This window comes from Lepidochelys kempii, chromosome 1 (genome assembly GCF_965140265.1).
Source record: "Lepidochelys kempii isolate rLepKem1 chromosome 1, rLepKem1.hap2, whole genome shotgun sequence".
Lineage (NCBI taxonomy): Eukaryota > Metazoa > Chordata > Testudines > Cheloniidae > Lepidochelys > Lepidochelys kempii.
The window spans coordinates 345,734,234-345,760,853 of NC_133256.1; the positions used below are offsets into that span (position 1 = coordinate 345,734,234).

The window sequence follows — 26,620 nt, forward strand, 5'->3', positions numbered from 1 at the left end:
GAGCTTCCATCAGATATGGGCAAGTAGATTTTCTGCTTGGGCTGGCAAATTCTGATAGTTGTGCAAGGCTGATTTAATTGTGTATCTGGTGAAACAGTAAGAAAATTCAGTGCCAGAAATATACAAGCAACTAATGCATCTTAAGGACAAGTCAAGGACAGGCAGAGTCAATTGTATGTTTAGGTTAGATGCACTGACAGCTGCAAGGAAAGGTGTCTCGTTTTGATTGAACGGTCTCCTCAGCTTTCAAGGAAAACAACAATCCTGACATACATCCAGAGTTAAGGTTTAGGATAAAATCCCTCTGAAGTTATTTTCTAAGTCTACTTCAAGAAACATAGGCCATTCACCCGTTTAGATTTTCTTACTGTCTTTTTACCACATCACTCTGGTGGCACAGTTTTGGGAGCTTAAAAGCAATTTTAAGATTGAATCAAAAATCCCAATGAGTTTACAATCTGATGGCTCAACCTAGTTTGTGCATGTACCAAACCAAGCCTGAGTTACTCAGACTCTACACTTGCTTTTGTGTTAATGCCGATTGAGGAGGAGGTCTTGAACAGCAAATATCTGAGAAAATAATCCAAAGCATTACTGTACCTCTCCTTCAGATTTCACACCAATGACTTTGCCATTTTCTATCACAATCTCTTCAATTGGCTTGTTCAGCATGTAGGTGCCTCCGTAAATAGCACTTAGCCTACAAAGAGTAAGGACGCTTTAGCATAATGAAGCCTCATGTTTGCTACAGCCTTCTTATAGCACATTGTTCATTTACTCTGCCTTAGCAGGCAGCTGCATACACTGGAGGCGACTGAGCTTCTGGTAACAGTTTCCTGGTCTCCGGAAAGAGTCAGAGCCAGGAGGGTTTGAAGAAAAATCCCCTTCACCCCCACCCCACTTCGCCCAGTGAACACATGCCCTGCCCAAGTCTAGGTAACTTGGACTATTCCTCAGTAGGCCATTTAAATGGTCCGTGAACCTTTAGAGTCAGTTTGGAGTCAGAAGTGTCTTATTCCTGTAACTCAAGAATCTGGGGTCATAGTTTTACTGCCTAGGATACCACTAAGAATATAGTTCAGTAACTTAGATACTTGCTCCCAAATATCCATTTTACAATTAACTTTTAAGAGCAGTTGCAGTTCTAGCCAAGACAGGCATCTTATTGTAGCAACTGCTCATTTCAAATATTAAGAGGAGAGGCCAATATGTGGTAACTTAAGCAACAAGTTTTGAAATTGCATGGGAATTACTGAAAGCAGAGACTCAACACATCCAGTCACTACTTACTACTTTGATTAAGAGTCAAGGACTGTCAGCTTAAGGCCAAAGGAGGAGGCTGGAGTGAACTATCAAGACACCAGCCAATACTTGGGACTAGTCAAAGCCGTTATTTACATCTGCTGACTGGTGTAAATTAGTTACTTGATGGCCAAGTAACTCAAATAGGCTTCAAGCCACTAATAACTCCAAGATCTGCAGCATTCAGGCAACTGTTCTGTGGTGGAAAAGCCAAGTCTATTAAAAAAAGCTGGATACTGTTTCAGCTTTAAGATTTGGACTTTGAACAAATTCTACTCGGCTTATACAGATCTCCCTGTGTCAGAGAAAGGTTTAGTAATTCTGAAAACCAGCCAGCAGGCCTCAGTTATGAAGAAGCTGGAGTGTGATTCCACATAAAACACTGGCACATTTAAAGTAGAAATGCTAGTCACTGTATTTTACTGTAGTTTCCAGTTTGTTTTTTTTAAAAAAGAAAAAAAAAACAAGACCCACACCTCCCAAAGGCAGCTTAGTCAGTTTCTGTAGTATTTCAGATGCCCTGCTAACTGCTAAGTTAAGCCAATATCAACAACCTCTGCTTTAGCTCACCTCTGACACTAAACAATTAGCATAGACCATGGCTCAACTCTGCAGAAAAGTTTAGTTTGAAAGACCTTCCCCTTTCAAGTCAGTTTAGTTAACCTGGGGCCAGAGAACTAATATGTGACCCACTAGACACTTCACCCCCTGAGAAACACCTGGCCCCCATCCACACTGCTTATTCAAGTACCATCCTGCCCTCCTGCAGAAGCACTGCCCTTCCCAGCTCCTTCGCTGATGCTGCCCATCCCACACAGTGGGATTTACCTAGAGACAAGAGGGAAGCTAAAGAAAATGCTGTTTAATAGTTAAAAGGTTCTCAGCAGAGTCTGTGCATTAGATTTTAACAGAATCCTCAAATACACTTGACGCATTTGAGACAAGTTATTCACACCACCACAACCCAGTCCTCACCTTGCAAATCCCTGGGGCAGCTCTCCAAGGCCATAGAGGGGATAAAGATATGGGCTTTTACCATATCTAGCCAGAGACTCGCTGTAAAGTTTAATCCTGTTGATTGTTTCTTGGCATGGCTGATCTAGGTAGCTGCAAAAAGAGAATCAAGACTGTAAAATGCATGTGGTGAAATGAGTTGCGATTTACTCAGACCCAAGATGGCCTTGGATTAGGTTGTGCTTTAAGAATTCACATTCACCCCCCCATGAAGATATGCTCCCCATGCTTCCCCCGACTCCACTGCTTCCCCTTAAAGGCTTATCCTTCAGAAGAGCTCTCAGTCAGGCTGAAAGGGAAGAGAACACTTTATTCAGTGTACAATTGGAGAACTCATTTAGGCTCTAAGTACCTCTGGAGGATATTTCTGCTTGTGAAAGAAACCCAATCAGTACTGAAGACCCAGCGTTTAAAGGCTCCATTCCAACAAGCAGCACTCAAGGATGCTGCATGAGATTTACTTCAAGAAAGGTACATTTGTGGCTAATGGACATGGTCCATTACTCTGAAGGATTATCTCCCAACTCACTGGCCACTAGCTTACTTTGGGAAAAGCCAGTGAATAGCAAACACTTACTCATCAGTTCTGTAGAGTGCAAGGGCATGGCCTGTGAAGTCTATGACATCTTGGCCCAGGTCAAACTTTTTATACACCTCTCTCATGGTGGTCTTCTTGGGATCAACACCTTCAAAAGTCCGGGGGTCATTTTCATCAAAGTTGGCAACACACACTAAGAATTTCCTGAATCGGCGTTTCTCAAACAAGCCCATTAAACCTACAACACCAAAAGAATGGGTCAGATCAGAGGTTAGAAGTGAGGAATGAGTTACTTTGAAGGTCCTTTCAAAGTAAGCTTTCCTCCAGTTCCATGGCAAAGACCATGAAGTATTACAACAGAGATGAAAGGCTTTGTTTAACCCTAGACAGCAAAAGTTTACACTTTAATCTTTCCCTAAGATACCCCTAAGTTAACTGTGCCCGAGTATGAAGTAACCATTCAGGCTACAGAGGCCAAAAATCCAGCTAAGCATGGAAAACCAGTTTGCTTAATACTGGCAACTGCCATAGTAACTGACTATTAAGAGCTTGGAAGATGTGCCAGACACTACCCAGAGGCAGGTAGAATGACAGCCACACCCAGAGAGTTCAGAGACAACCTACATGTGGCCTGGCTTCCACTACTTCCAGTCACTGGAAGAGGGGAGGGAACTGACCCTGACCATGGTCAGTGAGCTTTTTTGGATCAGCCTCAGACTAGCAGAAGTCTGTGTTAAGCTCTATTACACTCTAGCTAAGGGAGAAGGAGCTCTCCCCCCTATCCAATTCATTGGGAACCAGGCACCCTCTTCCACAGCATTTGGCTCCTCCCCAAAAGGCTAGCAACTGCCTATGTCATTGCCAGCTTTCCTCAAATTGAAGACATGAAGCAGACATGATCATTCCACTGCTGTTCTAAGCAAAAGCAAAAGGTAATCACTGTCAACAGATAGCAATGCTGAACTAGACTGAGCAGCTGCAGATTTAGGCAGACATTTCATTGGTTGCTTTCAGTTCACGTTTGAGAATTCTTTACAACAACTTTAAGGAACTTAATGGCTTAGTTCCCCATACTTGCCAGAGTTGGCTATGTAATGCTGGTCCGTGTAAACAACTGTAGCAACTACATGGATAGGACAGCAAGTGGGAGAGTCTTGCCCCATGATATATTATTCAGGTATGTTCCACAACAGAAATGCACAAGGACCCTGTATATGATTACAAGTTACTAGACGGTCACTTTTTTTGCAATGGGTACAAAAGGAACTAAAAGGGCTACCTAAATAACTCTTCCTCAGTTTATGCATCTTGCCTGCTTAATGTCATTTAAGAGTCTGAGTGCAGGTCTACATTACAAAGTTAGGTCAACCCAGCTACCTCGCTTGGGGGTGAGAAAACACTCCTCAGAGATGAAGTTAAGCCACCTAAGCCCCAGTGTTCACTCTGTCAGGTCAACAGAAGAGTTCTTCCCTGGACCTAGCTACTGCCTCTTGGAGAGATGCATGTACTACAGCAGTGCAAGACCACTCCCAGTGTTGTAGTGTCTACACTAAAGTGCTCCAGCTATGCCATTTCTAGTGTACACACACCTAAAGACTCCAAAGTGCCGAGAGATGGCATTGCTATGAGCAAGAAGTCAAATACACCAATTTCCTGGAGTCTCAGGATTTTACATGTCAGTGAACCTGAAAAAGTTAAATAGGAACTTGAAGCAGGGGAATGCCACAGAAAACTTATAGAAGGCCAATTAATCAGAACAAGAGACTAGCCACAAAGGGCTGATTTGACAGGGTCACTAAGGGATACAGTTTTGCCTCTGGACCTGTTCTCTCTGGTTTCCCAACAGCCAGGTCTGCTACTGACAAAGAGGTCTCCCCTGTATCATGCATGATATGTGCATCTGGAGCGCACATGCAGCGTCCTCCGTGGCACATTCAGAGCCTCCCCCAGCTTGTCGTCAGGAAGGGTATTTCTGCACCTGTGAAAGATTCTGGGCTGTCTTGTTCCTCTGGAGAGGGTATTACTAGAGCCCTGCATGGATACAAAAATTTGTATCCACATCCGATCCACATAAATTGTCTACAGATATTGCAGATTTGCAGGGCTCTACTGACAGCTCCACAGGTCACCACACAACAGTGACACAGGGCTTTGCCAAACTCCCAACCACCGCCCACTTCTCCCTAGAGACCTCCCACAGCACACTCATGCTTCCTTCTCCGCTATTGGGGGGGGGGGGGGAGCCTACATCCTGGGCCCTCACATGCAGCGCCACCCTCCCAATGAGGGGTTTGGACACCGCCATGCGGCAGCAGCAGCTCTAACACATAGTGTGCTTGACTCACTGCACAGGAGCGCATGGTCACACTCCCTTCTGGGAGTAGTATTTTATCACCTCCATCTGAACAAACTGGAGAGACTACAACTCCCAGAATGCCCAGCAGGCAATTGCTGCAGTGTGATTCAGAGAGTGAAGCTGCAGCCCCAGGGCTGGGTGACCGTCACTCTGTTCTGGTGAGTGTGCTGCAGAGCCCTGCGCGGATACAAAATTTGTATCTGCATTGGAGCTGTGGTCAGCAAAAATGGTCTGTGGATATCTTTGGATTTTCCAGGCTCTAGGTATTATCTAGTACCCCAATTTTAATATTTGGAGCAGTGTTGGGAGTGCCTGACTTTGTCTTAGGCCATCCTAAAAAGCTGCACTGGACTGTGAATAATCACCAGCATACTACTTGGAGACAAAACTGTGCAGTCATTAGCCTTAACTGTTGCTAGCGGATTCCTAGTTTGTAGTAAAGGAATGAGAAAGTTCAGGTTTGCCAGGTGAAAAGTTATTTAACACATTCATATGAGGAGGAGAATTTTAACAGTTTGCCTACAATACAAGATAAGCAAGCATCTTTGTTCACTGTGAAGAAACTTGGAGATGGAAAGATTACAGCTACAAGGTAATAAGTCTATGGCAGAGTTTGGTCTGCTAGTCTTGTACTACAGGAGACCTTCTAGAGAGACCATCCCTCAGAGACCCAATAGGGGGCAGACCCAGACTGAATATGTGGCATTATGACTTGGTGCATTACACCACCACTCAAATTTGTTCCAGAGAGTCTTCAGTCAGGATCAGGTGGGGAGAAGGGATCAGAACAAGATGAGCATGGGTCCTAGTTCCCCAGGAGGCTCACCTTGCTCGGGTTCTGTGCAAAGCATCGCCCCCTGCATTTAGCCCTACTGACACTGGCCTCACACTTCACCCCAGATGTATTTCTGCCTCTGTCAGAGGATGTGAGCCAGGCCTGCTGAGCAGCAGCAGCTCTTGTGCACCCTGAGGGCTGCCCCTTCTATAGCTACCCAGCTGTGCCAAGGGATAGGCTCAGTGAGGCCAGGTCTTGTGCTTTCTGCAGGGAGCAGGGCTAGGACAGTGATCCTGGCAGTGCCAGCCCCCCAGAGGGGCTTTGCCTCCCCCACCCCAGTTATGGCAGAATGGGGGTATGCAGCCCCTGATGGAGGGTAACAGGCCCTACTGCCAACTCAACAGTTAATGAGTTACAAAACTCAAATTTAGGTCCTGCACCTGCCTGCAGCCACCTCTGGCTGAAAGGCACTTCTACACACACCTGCATTTGCCTATCATGGAGGGGCTGTGGATCAAATCTGAATGGCACTGCAACCCCACATACTAGACAGCATCCTTATAGCTACTATAAGGGGGAGGAGCTCCAAGCAAAAAAAAAAAAAAAAAAAGAGTACTAAGGTGGGGTGCAATTCAAAGAAGGTTGAGAATCTGTCAGCCACACTGACCACATCTGGTGTTTCCAAATGAGAAATCTATTTCTTGCTGCAAAGTGAGCAGCTGAGGATGATTACTGTACTCAGGCATAGAATGCGCTACTGGAACAGATCACATTATAAACACCATTACTAACGCATATCATTACCTTGACACATTAATCAAATCTTGTTACCCTTTTCTATAGTGTGGTTGCAGATGAACACATCCAGGAACGAGTCCCAGTTCATCCGAGACCCACGATGACCTTGGTACAACTCAAGTCACAGGAAATGTCAAATAATTAAGCTTACAGCTATGACCTCTCAGAAGGACACAAGCAATAGTACAGCAAAGTATAACAGCTTACTGGATGCCAGGGCTTCTGACTCAGTGGAAGGAACTTTGTAGATTTTTCCTCCCCTGTAGACAAAGCTTCCTTCAGTCACTTTGAAGTCTAGGTAGCGAGTGACTTCTGTGTAAAGCAGCATCTTTACCAACTGACCTGCAATTAAGAAGTTTCAACAGAAAAGTCAGCCTGCAGTCTGCAGCCAGGTGATCATTTACTCTGTGTATGAAGGACAGATGACTGTGTCTTTTTGCAGGGCCCCCATTATGACTGAAGTGTGCTTTTGCAGTTTAGGATGAGCTCCTGCAATGCTAGGAGCACTGCTCTGCCATAGCATTCCCACAGATTAGCACACACAAGGTAGAGGTTGCACAAATTATAGAGATTTATGAAAATGTTGACATTCTATTAGTTTTAGCCAGCTTACAGCTGTTTAACAACTTCCTTGGATACAAATTACGCACACTAAAGCATTGGTAAGTATACAAGAATATTACAACCACTGTCCCCACTGTATTAGTATCCCTGTCATTTATCATGGAGCCTGCTACACGTAGCAACATTTAGACTTAAGTTTCAACTTTGTAAATAATGTTACATAGAATAGACTGTAGTAGCAGGGACAGGAGCTCTTGTCCATAAGAGCAGAGTATTAGTCAAGTATACAAACAAGTTAAACAAAGAAGCTGTTGTATGCAGTTGTAGGGTGGTCCCCTGCCCCTGTCCCTCCTGCTTCAGACCCCATGAATACATCCCTGGCAGGAAAGAACATACTACTATCTAGCTCAGTGGTAGGCAGCCTATGGCACGTGTGCCGAATGCGGAACACAAGCTGATTTTCAGTGGCACATCCTGGACCCCAGCCGGCTGGCATACCAGCCCCCGGCCCACTGGCCCCAGCCTGGGGCAGTGAGGGGGGCAGACAAGGGCACGAGGGGGCACAGCTCAGCACCCCCACCCTTAAAAATTGTTCTAGCACCATTGTACTGGGATATTTTTAAGTCCTGGTCTGTTGCTTTGACATCACTATCGTGCCACATGGAACAGCGCACTGTGTTTGATGTTGAGACTAGAATGTACATGCAAGAACTGGAATCAGAATTTTCTGACCGATTTCAAGATTTCCAGCAATTTGGCCCAATGCTTTCTTTTCTAATTAAACCTGAAAAGTTCAATTAAAGTGACTTGGATTTGTCTGTATTTCAGTGGATGGGTGTTGAAGATTCCGAAATGCAGCTCATTCAGTTAAAAAGGTCAGAATTGTGGGCATCAAAGTTTGGAGATCTGCGGAGTGCACTTGAAGCTACCAAGAGAGATCACAGGGCCTCTATTCTGACCTGCTGGACATCCCTGCCAGTGAAATTTAACAGTTTGAAGAAAATTGTGTTTGCAATGCTTTCAGCATTTGGATCCACGTGCCTGTGTGAACAGGTATTTTCACATATAAAATCTGTCCCTCTCAGAGCCAGTTAACAACTGATCACTCAGAAGCCTGTGCAGCTTAAAGTATCCAAACATGTGCCAGACATTGGAAAACTCAACAAGGAAAAGCAAGGGCAAGGATCACACTAAACTGATATGATCTGCATTTTAATTTAATTTTAAAAGAAGCTTCTTAAACATTTTAAAAACCTTATATAAAACTAAACTATTGTTGTATTTAAAGAAAATATTATAGATCTCTAGAAAGATATCTTCCAAAAATGTTAAAATGTATTACTGGCACACGAAACCTTAAATTAGAGTGAATAAATAAAGACTCAGCACACCATTTCTGAAAGGTTGCCGACCCCTGACCTAGCCTACTGACAGAAAAAGTCACATCCCTAATTGTTTTCATGTGGGTTAGTTGAGTTTAGAGTTCTGCACACGAAGTAGTCTCAACATAATGAGCTGTTCCAGAGCTATTACATTCAAGCTTCAGCTAGTTTTATGTAGTTATTGTCACTATGCAAAGACAAGTTTTATGCTTAGTAGTGTCTTATCCCTTACATACATTTCAGTGACAAAGTCACCAGAAGTAATACACTGTCAGATTGAAAGTATAAGTTCTCAGGGACACACCACAGGACAAGTTGTTGACTAGTCAACAAGGCAACCGCACCCTAAAAATTCTGCAGCTGCCAATGAAAGAGAGGAAGCCATCCCAGAACACTTATCAGCACCAATAAGCACTGAGAAGCAGGAAACCTCAGTACTACTGAAGTTGCCAGTGGTTATAAAGAAATTAGTTTTTGGAAAAGTTAGGAAGGGATCACTGGAGTCGAGAAGTATGCAAGCCATAGACCAACAGCTTGTGTCAGTGAACTCAATTTTCCCACCCAACACAATTGCAGTCCCTGTTTCTTCCTACATTTTTTGAGGAGTACTGCAGCCAAATGGCATCCACTCTAGCTAAAAATTCAGAAACCTTGCTTTAGTAAGCACAGGGGTTTTAGAGTGTGTTTTTCCATAAAGTCCTCACAAGTCATGGCTCAACTTTCCCTGATTAATTAGTGTGCAAAACAGGTGTTAATTTGTCATCTACAGACTTTCCTCTCTTACACAGTAGGACAAGAATTTTCCAGTTGTGTTTTTAGGCTTCCTTTAGAGTAGCCCAGCACGCTACAGTGCATCTACTATGAGACAGATCTTCATGTGCAAGATCTCATTTGGAAAGACAGCTAGAACTGTGCACCTGTGTGACTTGCCATCGGAGGGTAGATGTGTATTACAAGTAATGAGAGCATGCTCTTGTATCTGGCTGGTTTGGATGAGCAGTATTTCAAGCCTTGGAGTAGATACTGCAATAAACCAGTCCTTAATTGTAGCTGTTAGAGTGACTGATTCATAGAAAGTTTACTAGCTTGGGATCTTTGGTTTGATTTAAGTTAAGTTACTTACCATTAGCCATAAGGAATTTTGGAATTAGGTCCACATTCCAGTCTCTTCCTCGGCCCATTGATTCTGGTGGAGATCCTGGTATGTTAAACCTTTTGTAAAGCTTTAGAAAAGGATAAATACTCTTATACAGTGGAGAAAACATGCACTATTCATTACATTAATGAATCTGCACGGTTACAAATAATGTCATCACAATACATGCTTATGCTCCCACAACATGCCAAAACTTCTTGTGCATTAGTCTATAGCCCGCCCTCCCGCTGCAAGCCTGTGGCCAGCCAGAATTTAGTTTGGTGGAAACTGGACTAATTGATGACATGTGCAAATCACATCAAGCTATTGCTACTTTAGGTATAGCATCAGGTAGGCCTGCTTTCCTCAGTGTCTGATTTTCCTCTAATACAGAGCTCTTAAACTGGAGACAAGCTTGTCAGGTTTGTGACCTGCCGAACTGAAGTTGCAGTTGTATAATACTGCAAGAGTAATTTCACTCCACTGATCAAGTCTGTTGCCTCACTGAGCAGAAAAGCAAATATCCATATTTGTGAGACTGATTTTTAAAGCAAAAGTTTCCATGTGAATTAGTGTTTTGTCCATCTTGTATTGTAGGATTTATGCGTTGAGATTACTGAGATCGATTCCTACTAGAATATTAATAAGTGATTTGCAGCAACTGCAGCTTTGAGGCTAGGATGTTCAGAGAGCTTTGCAATCATCATGCGTAAGTGAGGTAAGCAATTAAGTCTATTCCAATCAGTGACTTTTGGATTAAAATGCATTAGCGCTTTTACTTTTGATCCTATTTGAGTGCTAGACGCCTTGACACATTGGCATAAAAATACAACAGTCATGTCACTCAGCGAGCAGGACAGCAATACAGAAGACAGCCATGTCATATCCACGACAGTCGAAACTAAGCTATTTTGGATCAACTTGTTTCTAGAGACATGTTTAAAAATACTAGCTATGAGCATGAACACAAAGATTACACGTGACATTGAATGAGCTGTCCTTATTGTTAAGCTCCCCAAGTGGTGTAGGAATAAGGACCAAAGGCTCTAAGACAGCATTTCTTTGTTTTAGGTGTTAGCTACATTTTTGGTCTCTTCCATGCTTGTACTAGCTGCACTCCTGGTAAGATGTGCAGTTAATCCTCCCTTTAGGAACAGGGGCAAGATTCAGTCTTCACTCAGGATGAGGATACTTAAAGAGTTAGAAGCAAGATCATGTAGGTACAGGAGTGAGTACAATACAGTGCATTATTCTAGGTACTTACATCCTCCAGTGGTGTTATGGACGCACTTTCACCTCCATAGTACGAGTTGCGATCCATGTGAAGGACCTTCTTTCCATTCACTGACATGATGCCAGAAAGGATGCATTCCTGTACAAATAAGAGGTTTTAAATGCAGGGAAAGAGTCCTTGGAGTATATAGCCACTACATGCCAGGAAGCTGTAGTTTTTGACAATGTGACCACCAGGCAGACATGAGGAATAGGCATCTTTTTAAGACGCTGTTACAAAGAGGATATGCTTGAAGTAGTTATTTTACTACTTTTTAATTGCAAGACAACTTATAAGCAGCAAAAATTGAATAGATGCAAGCAACTCAAAATCCAATGTTGATTTAACAAGTCAATACAAGCCTGCTAGTCTTTAGCAGTTTTGTTTGTGATAAAAGCCATTGATGTCAAGTGTTTCAAAACAGCAGTTCTAGATATTCTGTCTGAGGTATCACCCCACGTTGTGAACATTTCTTTTTCAGAGTGAAGCTCGTCAGCCTGTTATACACAAGTAACTTTTGGCAGACTAGGAGCATACACAGAAATGTAGCGCTGAAAGGGCGCTCAATAGATCTCGTCCAGTTCTCTGCACTGAGGCAGGATTAAGTAATGTTACTAGACCATCCCTGACAGATGTTAAACTGGCTCCTAAAAATCTGCAGTGAAGTCTATTCCAGAGTTTAGCTATCCTTATAGTTAGAAATCTTTTCCTAATATCTAACACAAATTTTCCCTGCTGCAGATTAGCATATCCACTGAAGGTAGAACAAGTAGTAGTCGTCTCCACTCTCCCCATCAAGTTAGAAGGAAAGCAGTGCCTGGCATCAGTGTTGGCATGGACTGTAGAAGACCCAAGCTGTGTTACCGTTTTGCTGAGCTTTGTTCAAAACGGAAGCTATGGTGGCTCTCACATTAAGCTTTGGGAAGTGCATGTGTGTCAAGACAGGAAAGCTGCCTGTTGTGGGGCTACAGGTTACAACCAGTTTAAAGATGCCCATCTTATGGGGAGATGCAGCTGCTGTTATATCAGCACTAGAAGTGCTAGCCAAGCCTTGAAGGACTCAAGGCCTTGATATTTCCTTAGTAAGCTTCAGTTAAAACTGGTTTCAGAGTAACAGCCGTGTTAGTCTATATTCGCAAAAAGAAAAGGAGTACTTGTGGCACCTTAGAGACTAACCAATTTATTTGAGCATAAGCTTTCGTGAACTACAGCTCACTTCATCGGATGCATACTGTGGAAAAGTTAAAACTGAAGGTTTATTTTGCCATGTTTCTGTTCAAGTGGAGTGATGTGCAGAAGAGCATATGAACACACACCACAGTTCTTCTGAATTTGACTTGACACAATTTTTATACTGCTGCTGCTGGCGCCCTTTAAGAATAGAGATGTTATTGAACATTAGACCTAGGAATCCACTAGTCATTTAACACTGACCCAGTTGTGGCCCTTTTTCCCCATTCACATGTTTGAAGTTAGAACACATTTACATTGGCCCTGTAGAGAAACAGCTGAAGTGATAGCCCGAGCACATAAATGAAACTGGATTCTTTTCCAAGCTGAAAAGTCCCAGTCTTCTTAAACTCTCCTCATATGGAAGCTGTTCCACACCCCTAATCATTTTTGTTGCCCTTTTCCATACCTTTTCTAATTCCAATATATCTTTGAGATGGGCGACGACATTTGCATGAAGTATTCAAGATGTGGGCGTACCATGGATTTATGCAGAGGCAATAGGATACTTTGTGTCTTATTATCTATCCCTTTCTTAATGAGGCCCAACATTGTTTTGCTTTTTTGACTGCCACTGCACATTGAGTGGATGTTTTCAAAAAACTATCCACAATGACTCCAAGATCTCATTCTTGAGTGGTAAGAGCTAATTTAGACCCCATTATTTTATATGTATAGTTGGGATTATGTTTTCCAACATGCACTACTTTGCATTTATCAACATTGAATTTCATCTGTTTCCCAGTCACCCAGTTTTAAGAGATCCTTTTGTAGCTCTTTGCAGCCTTGCTGCGTCTTAACTATCTAGTTTTGTACCATCTGCAAATTTTGCCACCTCACCATTTACCCATTTTTCCAGTTAATTTATGAATATGTTAAATAGGACTGGGCCCAGTACAGATCCCTGGGGGACACCACTATTTACCTCTCTCCATTGTGAAGACTGACCATTTATTCCTACCCTTTGTTTCCTATCTTTTAACCAGTTACCAATCCATGAGAGGACCTTCCCTCTTATCCCAGGACAGCTTGCAGAGTGAGGTGGTAGTTCTCTACATTCAGTCCTTGACTTCTACATCCACTGTCAAAGGCATCAATAGTGATGGTAAGTCTTTTGGCCATGCCTAATAGCTACCAGCTGTTAGCGTTCCTCTGCCACCCTATCTGACCTGGAGCTGGATATGCTAACATCCATCCTTAAGACATTCAGATGTCAAAAGTTGCCCTCTAGAATGGCCAAGGGTTTAGTTTACTTCTTTAGTGAAACTAATGCTTCTTCTACCAACTTCCTGAAAATCTGCAGCATGCAGCTGTTGGCGAAAAGCCATCATATCTAGCCATGCTCTTTCACCAACATTCACCACATGTTGTGGTTAGTTTGCTATTCTCAGCATTGTCCACTGCTCTCTCTTTTTTCCCCACAGAGTCTGGTCTACCACAATGCTAAGTGAACCTGTTAACCAATATGGGTTAACAGTCCAAACATCTGCCCTTGTGGGTCTACATTTTAATGTATGGATCTCAAAAAAATAAGTTACAGAACTAGAATATTCTGCTACAGTCAACACTTGTTTGCTCTTAAACCTTTTAGACAGAACACTGATATGTTTAACAAGAATACATTAAGGGCTTGTCTTCACTGCATTTTTAGCTCAAGCTGTAACTGGAGTGTTGCCTCTAACCTGACTCCCACCCATACAGAGTCTCAAGATCAAGTTAAGTGGTGCTTGTGTTGGTTGGTTTGGGGCAGGGTTGGGTTCCCCCCCCCCCCAGCCTTGGCAAAATGCACTAATTTTTGGCTAACCAAGTAAGCATATTCCTGACAGGAGAGGAAGGTACAAGAACACCCAGAGTTCTCAAGTACCTACATAAACATTCTTAAGAGATGGTACAGGAACACACCAATGCCTTATAAAATAGGGATGGGATGACAGGATACGGGATAAGGATGTTCTGTTCAAACTAGCAGGTACAAGGAGAAGGTGGTAACTAGCAATATCTGGAGTAAAAGTAATTTGTTTGTATTAGTGTATAAAAAGGAGAAGTCATAGAAGGGGCATCTCTGGCCAGCCAAGGGGGCAGCATCTTGGTACGCTCACTGAGCTGGTCCCATTGTTGTGGCCATACATGTTTCTGCATCTGTAACCATGGAGCCAGGGCACTAGTACCGTGCTTTGTCAACAGTAAACCCAGCTGAGTGCCTTCGTCACCGAACCAAGCCTGTGGCCTCTCTTTATAGTAAGATCAAGGTCTGCTCAATTCATATGTCGCGCTATCCGCAAATGTGGCTAACATCAGAGCTCCAAGAGCAGGAACACTGCAGCAGCAGCAACATTCCTTACCATTGCCAGAATTCAGGAAGACGTGAATCTCTTTCGAGTAAAGTGAGGTTATTGCTTGTTGGTTACATACCGCCCAAATGGAATGCATAACTACATGTCTAGATTGCCTTTGTCCTGAACGAGGGTTAGCCTACCTACTGCTCAATCCAGAAAGAAAAAAGTCACACTGATCGAGAAGCAGAGCTGGCAAAGATTAGAGCGATCCCTACCTGAGAGAGGGTGCCACTAAGCTGTATTCTGACAGCGAACAACAGGATTTTTATCAAGTGCAATTAATGCTCTGGCTAATTTGAAACCCTGGACTCAGTTCACTAAATTAACCTGCAAAGTCTTCATTTGTAGTTTTGTGGATTTGGCTTGACAGGTCCTCATTAACTGAATGGCTTGTCTTTACAGCTGCTCTTCAACAGCCAAGTGCCTCCAGTGACTTATTTGAAAAATTAAAATCTGCCAAAACACTGGCTTGTCAGGTCTGGCAGATGGTGGTACAGCACTGATAACTTCTATGCCTGAGTTCAGCCATGAGAAAGCTGACTAGGATTGCAAAACAAAAGGAAAAAGTCAACTTAACATATCTGAGTTACTCTAATGCCTTCAATAACTAAATTCCTGAAGCCGGATGTCAGCGGACTTCCTCTCCCCAGTAGTGACACAAACAGACATTTTGGGTATCTTTTGCCTCATCTCTCTCTGTTCACAGGTGTATGCTACTTCCATCAGGACAATCTTAAGAGGAAGCAGCAAAAGATGAATTTGGAGCTTGGTAAAAGTCATAGGAAGTGTTCTAGTTGCCTCATTCCTTCAGTTCTTCTTATAGTTCAGGACTTAAGAACTAGTACAATTTTATCTAAGATCCATTTGTAATAGATTAAAATCCATCCAACTAATGGCCTGCTACTGAACTCCAAAAGCAGGTTCTAGCACACAGCACTGGAGTTCAACTTAAGCAGTTTGTACCCAAATACCACAAGCCTATGTCAGATGGAGAATGTGAAAGAGGCAGCAACAAACCGTATCAAGCCTTATGTCATGTCCTGTATCAGGCTGATATGTCATCTTTTTCTCTGATGGAGTCTGTTGCATCCGATGAAGTGAGCTGTAGCTCACGAAAGCTTATGTTCAAATAAATTTGTTAGTCTCTAAGGTGCCACAAGTCCTCCTTTTCTTTTTGCGAATACAGACTAACACGACTGCTACTCTGAAATCTGATAAGATAGTTGCAGATATAGACTGTCCAAAGCCAAACTTGTTGGCTCATCAGGCTTTTGAGGTCACATCCAGGCCCCAGGTGCAGCAGTTCACACCTGGGACCCCACTGCTGAAACTTTATGCCCATATGTTAAATTGGGATGGGGAAGTTAGTCAGAGAACAGAATAAGAACAGCCTCTGGGGAGGGAGGAAGAGGTGGAGAAAGTGATAGTTTTTAATGCCAAACTTCCCTTTCAGTAGCAGTTTGTGGACCTCCACCCATTTTATTGGTGGAACCAAATCAGGCCCTTCAGCCTGCCACAAGTAGTTTTTAAAATAAGTTAGAGTGGCTGTTGGAACACAAAATATTGCTGAAAATGCATCAAAGCTTCTACAAGGGAAAGGGACCCAGATAACCCAGGGAATCTTAAAGTGTAAGAAAAGAATGAAGTAGTAATAAGAGGCTTAGCACGCTCATTTTGCATATAAATCATGATGAACACCCAGAGATTTTTCAAACTATCAGAAAAGTGAAAGTTCGTGTTAACCATACTCATGCAGCAATGTGCCATTGTAGCATATGCAGTCAGTCAGTGATAGGTCCTTTTAGACTACAAGCTCCTTGAGGGCATAGACTGTTTGTCCAGGGCACGGCTTCAAAACAGGTTGAGGGCCTTTCACTAGCTGTCAGGTAGCTGAAAGCAGATTCCCTTTTGGATGCATCCTTAAGGATGCATCCAAGAGTCCAGTTTGTGATTCAGCATAGTCTGATACAGTAACAGGTAAGGAAAGATATGAACCCATATCAACACAGGGACAGAAAAAGATAGCTCAGAGGCACTGGGGCTTAAGTTAAGCTTCCTAGTAACAGCTTTTCACAAGCAAGGACACCAAGTGACCTGCCCTGTTTACATGAACAGGATTTGCTTCTCTCTGCTGGTGCCAATATGGCAGAAGTCTCACTCTCAAACAGAAAACCTTCGAGGAAAAAAAAAGTCTCAGTTTGTATGGATTTTCTCCTAGAGCTCAATGCCAAGTATGACAAATTCAGAAACAGCCACAAACTGCCAGAATCCTAGAAACTCCCCCACAATGACACAATTGGCTGAAAAGATTCTGTATTCAAGTGATCTTGTGACACAGCCTCTAGTTTAGAAGATTAAGTATTGATTTTAAGGCCCTCTAAGCACACGTTGAGGCATAAGTGTTCTAACCTAACAAGTTGGAAGCCCAGGTGATAAAACAGTTACTCACCTCTCGTAACTGTTGTTCTTCCAGATCTGTTGCTCATGTCCATTCCAATAGAGGTGTGCGCACGCTCCATGCACGATCGCCGGAAGCTTTTCCCTAGCAGTACCCATCGGGTCGGCAGTGGAGACCTCTAGAATGGGGCCCTCATGGCAACATATATATGACCCTGCCGACCCACCTCCCGTTCAGTTCCTTCTTGCCGGAAGACTCCGACAGTGGGGAGGTGGGCGGGATTTGGAATGGACGCGAGCAACACATCTCAAAGAACAACAGTTACAAGAGGTGTGTAACTTTTTTCTTCTTCAAGCGATTGCTCATGTGCATTCCAATAGGTGACTTCCAAGCGGTTACCCCAGAGGAGGGGTTGGAGTTCACCTGACTGTCAACTGGAGGACTGCCAAACCAAAAGCAGCAGCATCTCTCGCCTGCTGGGTAATGGGAAGTGAAGGTGTGGACTGAAGACCACGTTGCTGCCTTGCAGATGTCCAGGATAGGGACCCGCGCCAGGAAAGCTGCGGACGTCATTTGCACTCTGGTGGAATGCACTGTAATAGGTGGAGCTAGAATTTTAGCCGGGTCATAGCACATCCTGATGCGGGACGTGATCCATGATGACATTCTCTGTGATGATAGGAACCCCCCCCCATCCTTTCTGCAATTGCAATAAAAAGCTGTGGTAATTTACGGAACGGCTTTGTATGTAAAAGGCTAAGGCCCACCTAACATCTAAGGTGTGAAACATGCACTCCCTGCTGGTGACGTGGGGTTTAGGGAAGGACACAGGCAAGAATATATCCTGGTTCACATGAAACTGGGAGACCACTTTGGGAAAAAATGGAGGGTGGGGGCGTAGCTGCACCTCGTCTTTATAAAACACTGTGTACAGGGATTCAAAGGTCAGGGCTCTGAGCTCGGACACCCTCCTCGCAGATGTTATAGCTACAAGAAAGGCCACCTTCCAGGACAGATAGGAGAGAGGGCAGGTAGCCATAGGCTCAAATCGGGGGAGAGGGGCTAGGACCAGGTTTATGTCCCGGGGGGAACAGGCCAACTTACAGGTGGGTAAAGTCTGTCAAGGCCCTTAAGTAACCTGCCCACCACAGGGTTACTGAATGCTGATCCCTGCAGCGTTTCCGGGTGGAAGGCCGAAATGGCCGCTAGGTGTACCCTTAGGGAGGATATCACCAACCCTTGGCACTGAGGTCCAAGAGGTAGTCTAGGACAAGGGGAACTGGGGCCGATTGTGGTTCAGATCCTCTTTGTCGAGACCAAACGGAGAAACGCTTCCACTTGGCCAGGTACGTGGAATCTCTGCATCCCAACAGGACTTCCCTGACCGACTTTGAGCACTGAAGTTCCAAAGGGTTCAACCATGGAGTTTCCACGCTGTGAGGTGGAGGGACTCCAGGTTGGGGTGCTGCAGCCGGCCGTGGTCTTACGAAATTAAGGATGGGCAGTGCTATTGATGTGATCACTGAAAGGTTCAGCAATACGGTGAACAATGTGCCATTGTAGCATATGCAGTCAGTCAGTGATAGGTCCTTTTAGACTACAAGCTCCTTGAGGGCATAGACTGTTTGTCCAGGGCACGGCTTCAAAACAGGTTGAGGGCCTTTCACTAGCTGTCAGGTAGCTGAAAGCAGATTCCCTTTTGGATGCATCCTTAAGGATGCATCCAAGAGTCCAGTTTGTGATTCAGCATAGTCTGATACAGTAACAGGTAAGGAAAGATATGAACCCATATCAACACAGGGACAGAAAAAGATAGCTCAGAGGCACTGGGGCTTAAGTTAAGCTTCCTAGTAACAGCTTTTCACAAGCAAGGACACCAAGTGACCTGCCCTAAGTGAATCAGGTACTGGTGGGGACACACTGGTGCTATCAGGATCAACGAGGCCCTGTCCTGGCAAACCTTAAGGAGCACTCTGTGTATAAGGGGGAAACGGTGGGAATGCATACATCAGGTGCCCTGCCCAAGATAGGTGAAAGGCGTCCGCAACAGCGCCCGGGCTGCAGTTCAGGAAGGAGCAGAACCTCTGGCACTTCCTGTTGCCCCGTGTGACAAACAGATCTGTGTGGGGAAAGCCCCACTTCTGGAAAATTGAGTGGGCGGTATCCAATCTGAGGGACCACTCGTGTCCCTGGAACAAGCGGCTGAGGCGGTCTGCCAGCTCATTCTGCACCCCAGGAAGCTAAGGACGCCTGCAGGTGTATGGAGTGCATGATGCAAAAATCCCACAGGGCAAGGGTTTCCCAACAGAGGGAAGAGGAGCGAGCACCACCCTGTTTGTTTATATAACACACTGCTGCAATGTCTGTGAGTACTGATACGCATCTATCTCAGAGACCACTCTGGAAGGTCTGGCATGCCAGGAGAACTGCTCTCAACTCTCGGACACTGATGTGCAGCGACAGCTCTGCCTGGGACCAGAGTCCTTGGGTTCTGACACTGCCCAGATGAGCTCCCCAACCAAGTGCCGAAGCGTCTGTAACCAGGACAATAGTCAGTTGGGGCTTTGCGAAAGGTACTCCCACACAGACCATCTGAGGTTAGAGCCACCAGTGGAGGAGCTGAGTATTCGTGGAGGGAGGGTCACTATTGAGTCCAGTGGATCCCTGCCCTGCTTGTGCACCTGTACTAGACACGCTTGTAGAGGTCGAAGGCGGAGCCTGGCGTGTTGCACCACGTATGTGCAGGCCGCCATGTCCCAGAAGCCCCATACAATTTCTGGCTGTGGCAGTTGGAAAACAAAGGAGGGTATGAATAATGTCCGAGATTGTTTTGAACGTAGGTCTGGGAGGAACACCCTCGCGACCGTAGAGTCCAGGAGGACTCCAATGAACTCTATCCTTTGAGTGGGGGTCAGGATAGACTTGGATTCATTCAATATAAGGCCCAGCCTGAGGAACGTGTCCCTGACCAGGGATACATGCTGCGCTACCCTTGTTTGAGATTCTGCCTTGAAGCCAGTCGTCCAGGTATGGGAAAACCTGGACCTGGCACCTGCGGAGGAACGCTGCCACTACTGCCATACACTTGGTGAATACCTGAGGGGCCGCAGAAAGGCTGAACGGAAGCACCCTGAACTGGTAGTGATGGCCACCGACTACGAACCTGAGAAAACGCCTGTGGGAAGGGATAATTGAAATATGGCAATACGCTTCCTTCAAGTTGAGGGCAGCATACCAGTCTCCCAGTTCCATTGAGGGAATGATGGTGGCCAGAGAGACCATGCAAAACGTCACTTTTTATGTATGAATTGAGGTCTCGCAGGTCCAGGATAGGCCAAAGGGCCCCCCCACCCCCGGCGATAAGGAAAGAACGGGAGTAGAACCCCTTGCCCCTGAATTCCTGAGGGACTTCCTCTATTGCCCCTAGCGCTAGGAACGACTGAACCTCCTGTAAAAGAAGTTGCTCATAAGAAGGGTCCCTGAAGAGGGGCGGGGAGGGAAAGAAGGTGGTAGGGAGCAGAATTGGATAGAATATCCTGCCCCTACTGTGCTGAGAACCCTGACATGATCTGAGCCCAAGCTCAGTAGAAGCTGCAGTCAGTTCATAAAGGGACGGGAAGGGTCCGGTAAGGCAACTGGTGCACCGTACTCGTGCGTAACTTCAAAACTTAGGCTTAGGGCCAGGGGGCTGTTTAGTCCAACCCTGGCCTTGGCCCGAAGAGGACTGTGGGTGCCTCCTATTGTTTCTGCCCCTCCTTCTAGGTGGGTCCCAGCTAGGGGGTCCTTGGTAGAAGCGAGATGGGGTCTGAGGCCTGAAAGGTCTTCTCTGAGGTGCAGGGGTGTGCAGCCCAAGAGATCTCAGCGTAGCCCATCAGTCCTTGAGGCTGTGTAAACATTAGTCCGTATTTTGGGCAAACAGGCCCTCACGGTCAAAGGGAAGGTCCTGTATTGTATTTTGGACCTCGGGAGAGATACCAGAGACCTGGAGCCATGCACTATGTCTCAGTGATGGCAGTGGCCACAGTTCTAGCTGCTGAATCCGTCACATCAAGGGCTGCTTGAAGAGCAGTTCTAGAGACCACCCAGCCTTCCTACAGGAGGACTCCGAACTCCCTAAGTGAATCAGTTGGGATAAACTCCTGAAACTTGGCCAATGCTGACCAGGAATTAAAGGCATATCAGCCTAGCACTGCCTGTTGATTGGCTATTAGAAGCTGGAGACCCCCAGTTGAACAGACTTTATGGCCGAAGAGGTCCAGCTTCTTTGCGTCACATGACTTAGGAGCGGAACCCAGTTGACCCTGCCACTCCTTATGATTTCCTTATGGTCTACAACCAACATACCCGGTTGGGGGTGTGCGAAAAGGTGCTTACAGCCCTTTTGTGGCACAAAGTAGCGTCTCTCCACACCCTTAGCCGTCGGTGGTATAGAAGCTGGAGTCTGCCAAAGCACATTGGTGGTGGTCTGTAAAGACTTTATGAGGGGCAATGCAACCCTGGAGGAACCCTCCAGGGCGAGGATATCTATTGTGGGGTCTAAATCCTCGGCAACTTCCTCCGCCTGGAGGTTAAGGTTAATTGCCACCCTCCTAAGTAGGTCCTGGTGGCCCTTGACATCCATTGGTGACAAAGCGGTGGATGTGCCCGCCAAAGCCTCATCAGGCAAAGAGGAGGAAGACATTCCCGGAACCTGCCCCTCCAGTTGTCTAGAGGCTGGACATGGTAACTCAGGAGGCCTGACAACGACCAGCTGAGTGGCCGCTACTGTCGGTGGAGCGGGAGCTGTGGCCGACTGCGGCTGATCAACAGTCACATCCTGTGTAGGGTCCTCCGGTGCCCTAGGGGAACGGACTGCCATCAATGACGCTGATGGAGTGGCACAGGGTCCCGATACCACCAACACAGGTCTACACCCTTGGCCTTATGCCTGATGGTAGGCCCGGGGGTCCAAAAGGGCCATTGTACTGGGTCCTGCCACTGGGGTGGCCAAGTGGTTATGGGTGCTGCTTGGTCCGCCGGCCATTGGTGCCGGGACCAATGTCGGGACCAAGATCGGTAATGACTGCATCGGGACCATGAACATTCGGCCTCCGACGCCGACCACGGTAGAGCAGAGCCCAACAGTGCCGGAGAACGGTAGTGCGTGGACGGAGACCAGCGCCGTAGCATCATGGGTTTAGCACGGTGCTGGATTAGTGGTGATGCCGTCATCGGCGCTGGCATTGCTGTCCCCAATGGTGCCGTAGCCATCAGAACCCCCCATCATTGGTGCTGAAGTTGTTGGTGGTATAGCGGCGCCCCTCGGTGCCAGGCAAGGTGCTACAGTCGGTACCTAAGCTGGTAGCTGAGACTGCAGGCCCGGATCTCGCACGTACGGAGCCGGGTACTGCGACATCATATCAATGAGGTGTCTGGAGTGGAGGGGAGGTTGAGCTCTTCCTCCAATTCCCTACAGGTAGGAGACTCCGTTCCCACCGGACTCAAGGGCTCTGCAGCCAGGGCCAAGGAAGATGATATTGGCTCTTGAGGGCCTTGCCAGGGGTGTCCAACTGGAGGATGCGCCCCACTGTGATTGCCCTTCGGCTTCCTGACAGGGGAACGACCTCTGTCCAGCTTATTTTTCTTATGTGGCACCGGAGACTGGTATCGGTGTGGACACAAGGCACTGGCCTTGCGTGCCAGGGGCTCCTTGCTGGGTCCTTCCTCGGTACCGGGACATCCCGTACCAAGACCGGCGCATGTTGTACAGAGGAGACCAGCGCTGGTTCCATCTGCGGCTGAAGGGCAGACTCCATCAAAAGGAATTTCGGACCTAGGTAGTCCTGCTCTTTCTTTGATCTGGGTTTAAAGCCCCTGCAAATAGGGCACTTATCTGTTTGATGGCCCCTGCAGAGACACTTGAGACAATCAGCATGCGGATCACTTGTGGGCATAGGCCTCCCACACCTCTTGCACGGTTTAAACCCCTGCGGCCAAGGCATTCCCCAACACTGGGGAAGAGTAGAACTAAGGGGGGGAACCCCCTGGGAGAACAATAACTACAACTATTAACAACTTGAATAACTATCTACACTGAAGACAAAGGAAACCACTAGGCTAAGTAACTTGCAAGCAAGCACTAAGCTGTTCCAACAAGGGCGCTAAGAAGGGACTGAACGGGCAGCAGGTCATATATACTTCGCCATGAGGGTGCCACTCTAGGGGTCACCACTGCTGACCCGATGGGTACCACAAGGAAAAGCTTCCAGCGATCGTGCATGTGGCCCATACGTGCATACGGCTATTAGCATGTACATGAGCAATCACTCGAAGAAGAACCTGACAGGTAGTATGTCAGTAGGTGGAGATCCTTACTTACTAGAGGAAATACTCCTCATCTTTAAGTTTACATACAGTGTATGTTATTCAAAGCTCCCCCACTCTCCCCCCCCCCCCCACAAAAAAAATCTCTAGGAGACTCACAGCACCATCATTAATATATTCCAACCAATGGGTATCAAGGTAGAAGAGAATTTAGTCAGCTAATTTTAAAGCTCCGATTAATGGGATATCCCATCTCCATAATCAGCTACCAGAAGAGATGATGTGCACAAAACAGCGTGCCATCCATTTTGGAAATTACATTCCCCCAGAGGTAGATTTAGGTTGGACAAGGAATCTAAACCAAAGTTGTTACCTATGGAGTGCAAATCAACCCCAAGTTGCATATCAGCTGACAGGCTGAAAAGTTGAATTACCTCAATTGTTTTGTATAGGACCAGTATCTACTGATGTGTTTGTATAGCAATTTAATCTGTGGATACAGTTTAGTTCTATAATTTTTGCCAAGGTGACAAAATCTAATTCAGTGTATTACTATTTGACAAAGTGAAGACTCCTACAGAGATACTGTTATGACTATTGCTTTGTTTGAATGTATACTGATTTGACAGGCAGTCAAACCAGACTCCTCCAGCCACAAGTACATGTCACTTTCTTACGTGAGCTCAAGCCATTACTTTAATCAGTTTCATTTCTGATTAAACTAAGAAAATGAGAAACACACATTAGTAACAAGAGATTTTGTTTAAAATAATATTTTCCAGATACTTGAAAGGTATTACTGACACATGTTTCTTTGCAGTGTTTAGAGTAAGCCTATCTAGGCCTTTTCAACCAAGCATGCTATGGAAATATTTTTGACAGTGATCCCTGGCCAGCAAAAACTCATTCTTTAGTCTCTCTTCTACTTCAACCAATGCTCTCACACACTGAAGATTTATCACCGAATCATTTCATGGAATGAATGACACTGCTATCTGTCCCTTTGATGCCAGCCAACACCAGGCTGTAACCAAGACATAGGTTCAACTGAAGATGCACCTTAAGCACATAACTTCTAACTACAATGAAGGTTAAGACTTCATTAGGAGTCTACTGAAATGCAACTTTGAAATGCCATTCACCCCCAGGATTTCTAGGACATAGTAAGAAAACTGCAGGGCCTGTGTTAGCTTTGGTGTTGTACTGCAATCATAGTTTGCAGCAGTCAGCTCTGAAAATACAAACTGTCCTTTTGGTAGACATGTAAGCAGACAGGCACCACCTCTTAAGATGGATCAAAATTGCTCCCCCACCATCCTCATACAGGTTTAATTTGATAGGTCACAAGTAGCATCAAAGTTTGAATTCCTACAGACAAAAGATTGTGAAACCTGTCATGAATGAGGAGTTCACGTGTTCAGCTGTACTTTTAACTCTAGGAAAACCAAGTTTCCTAGTAATTTAAAGTTGCACAAACATCCCAACACCTCTTTAACAATTGATACCATGACTAATTAGCATTGCAATTGATCCATCTCCCACTAAAGGTACAAAGTAACAATAAAAGAACTACCAATTTGACTTACAAAAGTGTATAAGGGTTGGTTTACTTTTTGTAGGCTACCACATCCACCAGGCTCCTTGGGAAAGCAAACTCTAGAATTAGCTTGTTTTAATTCACTAGCAGATCTAATCTGTTTCTAAATGTTTCAGTTGTTCGTGATGTGATGCCTTTGGATATTCATGAGAGGGGCTTATTTAAATTTGTACTGCAAGTTTTCCCCCATTTGACATGAGACCTCAATTGAGTAAGTATCAAAACTAACTATTTGACAATACAGTAGGTTACTAATTCTCCACAACATTTATATAACAGTGAACCTATGGATCTAGAATGATCAATAGACAATGCATGTTTTTATGCCCCAGTACAAAGGCTTGGGAGATTTTAACACTGACAACTTATTGATTTTATTTCACATTTGATGGGAGTGACAAAAAGGGGGAAGCAACAGGTGCTTTTAGAACAATTTTTTATTTTAAATTAGTAAAAAGAAAAAAGAGGTGGTGGGATGTAATAAAGGAAGACATGCTAGCATGTAGCGTGATGGAGGATATGACATTGAACAGAGTACTTTGGAGGGAGGACTCATTACACAGATCCCATTTGATGGGATTAACGCAAGGAAGAAGATTTCATATATTGTGTTTTATATAGACTGGAATTCCAAAGTTCTTGACATCACTGTGTTGAGAGTTCAGCAACATTTGGCATGTCCACCAAAAGTTGTGCTGATATGATGGTAATTCGAAGGACAGGTGCAGCATAGCAACACTGTACTGTACAGTCAGACATTTGAATGCTGACACTCTTCACTAGTGCCTAGGGATACAAGTTATTCTACAGTTTACTTCTGACAAGCAGGTTAAGGGTATTTCCATGTATAATATATTAAGGTTCCTCATCTCTAGGAGCTTGACATCTCTCCATTCCCCCTCAAAACACATACCAAATGTGAACCCCCAGAGACTCTTACAGAGCTTCACAACCATCCCATAAAGCACCCCCCTCAAGAAAGTTTAGAAAACATGCCTTACTCATCTTCCTACCTGGACCTCTGAAGGGAACCCTATCCAGCTTCTCTCAGATGAAGACTCCTTGAGGCTAAGGGGGTGTGGCCAGCCGACATGTGAAGTTTCAACAGGGGTTTGGGGATCAACAGGGCAAAGAGGTTATTCATGTCATTCTGCTGTAGCTTTACTCTCTAAGGGCTAGCCTGCCGTAGCAGTGCTTTAACCTGGCAGGTGTGGTCATGGCAGAGCTCTAAAAAAAACCCACCTCCACAAGGAGTGTGGCTCCCAGTGCTTGTGCACTGTCTACACTGGCGCTTTACAGCACAAACTTGCTGCACACAGGGGAGTATTTTTCACACCCCTGAGCAAGAAAGTTGCAGTGCTGTAAATTGCCAGGGTAGACAGGCCCTAAGCCTCTACCCATAGTCGTCACTGGACTCAAAGCATCTGTTATCAGAGATAATGCTGCCACATTGACCACAGCATAACAATTTCAAGCTTCTTGCATGTATAAAAAGATCTTTTTCATGCTTTGTGTGTATAAAAAGATCTTCTACACTTTCCACAGTATGTATTCAATGAAGTGAGCTGTAGCTCACGAAAGCTTATGCTCATATAAATTGGTTAGTCTCTAAGGTGCCA

The 26,620-nt window shown here is 45.2% G+C and overlaps 1 protein-coding gene and 1 long non-coding RNA gene across 3 annotated transcripts in view; one reads left to right on the plus strand and one right to left on the minus strand.

The window, feature by feature from the left end:
* Positions 1–26,620, minus strand: part of GDI2 (GDP dissociation inhibitor 2) — a 33,122-nt gene that overhangs the window by 4,285 nt on the left and 2,217 nt on the right. Inside the window, exons 2-7 of the mRNA XM_073328887.1 lie at positions 11,129–11,236; positions 9,853–9,952; positions 6,991–7,125; positions 2,894–3,092; positions 2,278–2,409; positions 601–700 (exon numbers count right to left, since the gene is read on the minus strand). Coding sequence (XP_073184988.1) covers positions 601–700; positions 2,278–2,409; positions 2,894–3,092; positions 6,991–7,125; positions 9,853–9,952; positions 11,129–11,236 — 774 coding nt within the window. The remainder of the gene's footprint in view (positions 1–600; positions 701–2,277; positions 2,410–2,893; positions 3,093–6,990; positions 7,126–9,852; positions 9,953–11,128; positions 11,237–26,620) is intronic.
* On the plus strand, positions 5,091–26,620 carry LOC140905476 (uncharacterized). 2 transcript variants are annotated; one of them, XR_012156863.1, is made up of 6 exons: positions 5,091–7,445; positions 8,176–8,400; positions 10,462–10,582; positions 13,354–13,472; positions 25,118–25,212; positions 25,877–26,620. It is a non-coding gene; the product is annotated as an uncharacterized lncRNA (long non-coding RNA). The 2 variants fall into 2 exon arrangements; XR_012156862.1 differs by having other exon boundaries at positions 25,118–26,620.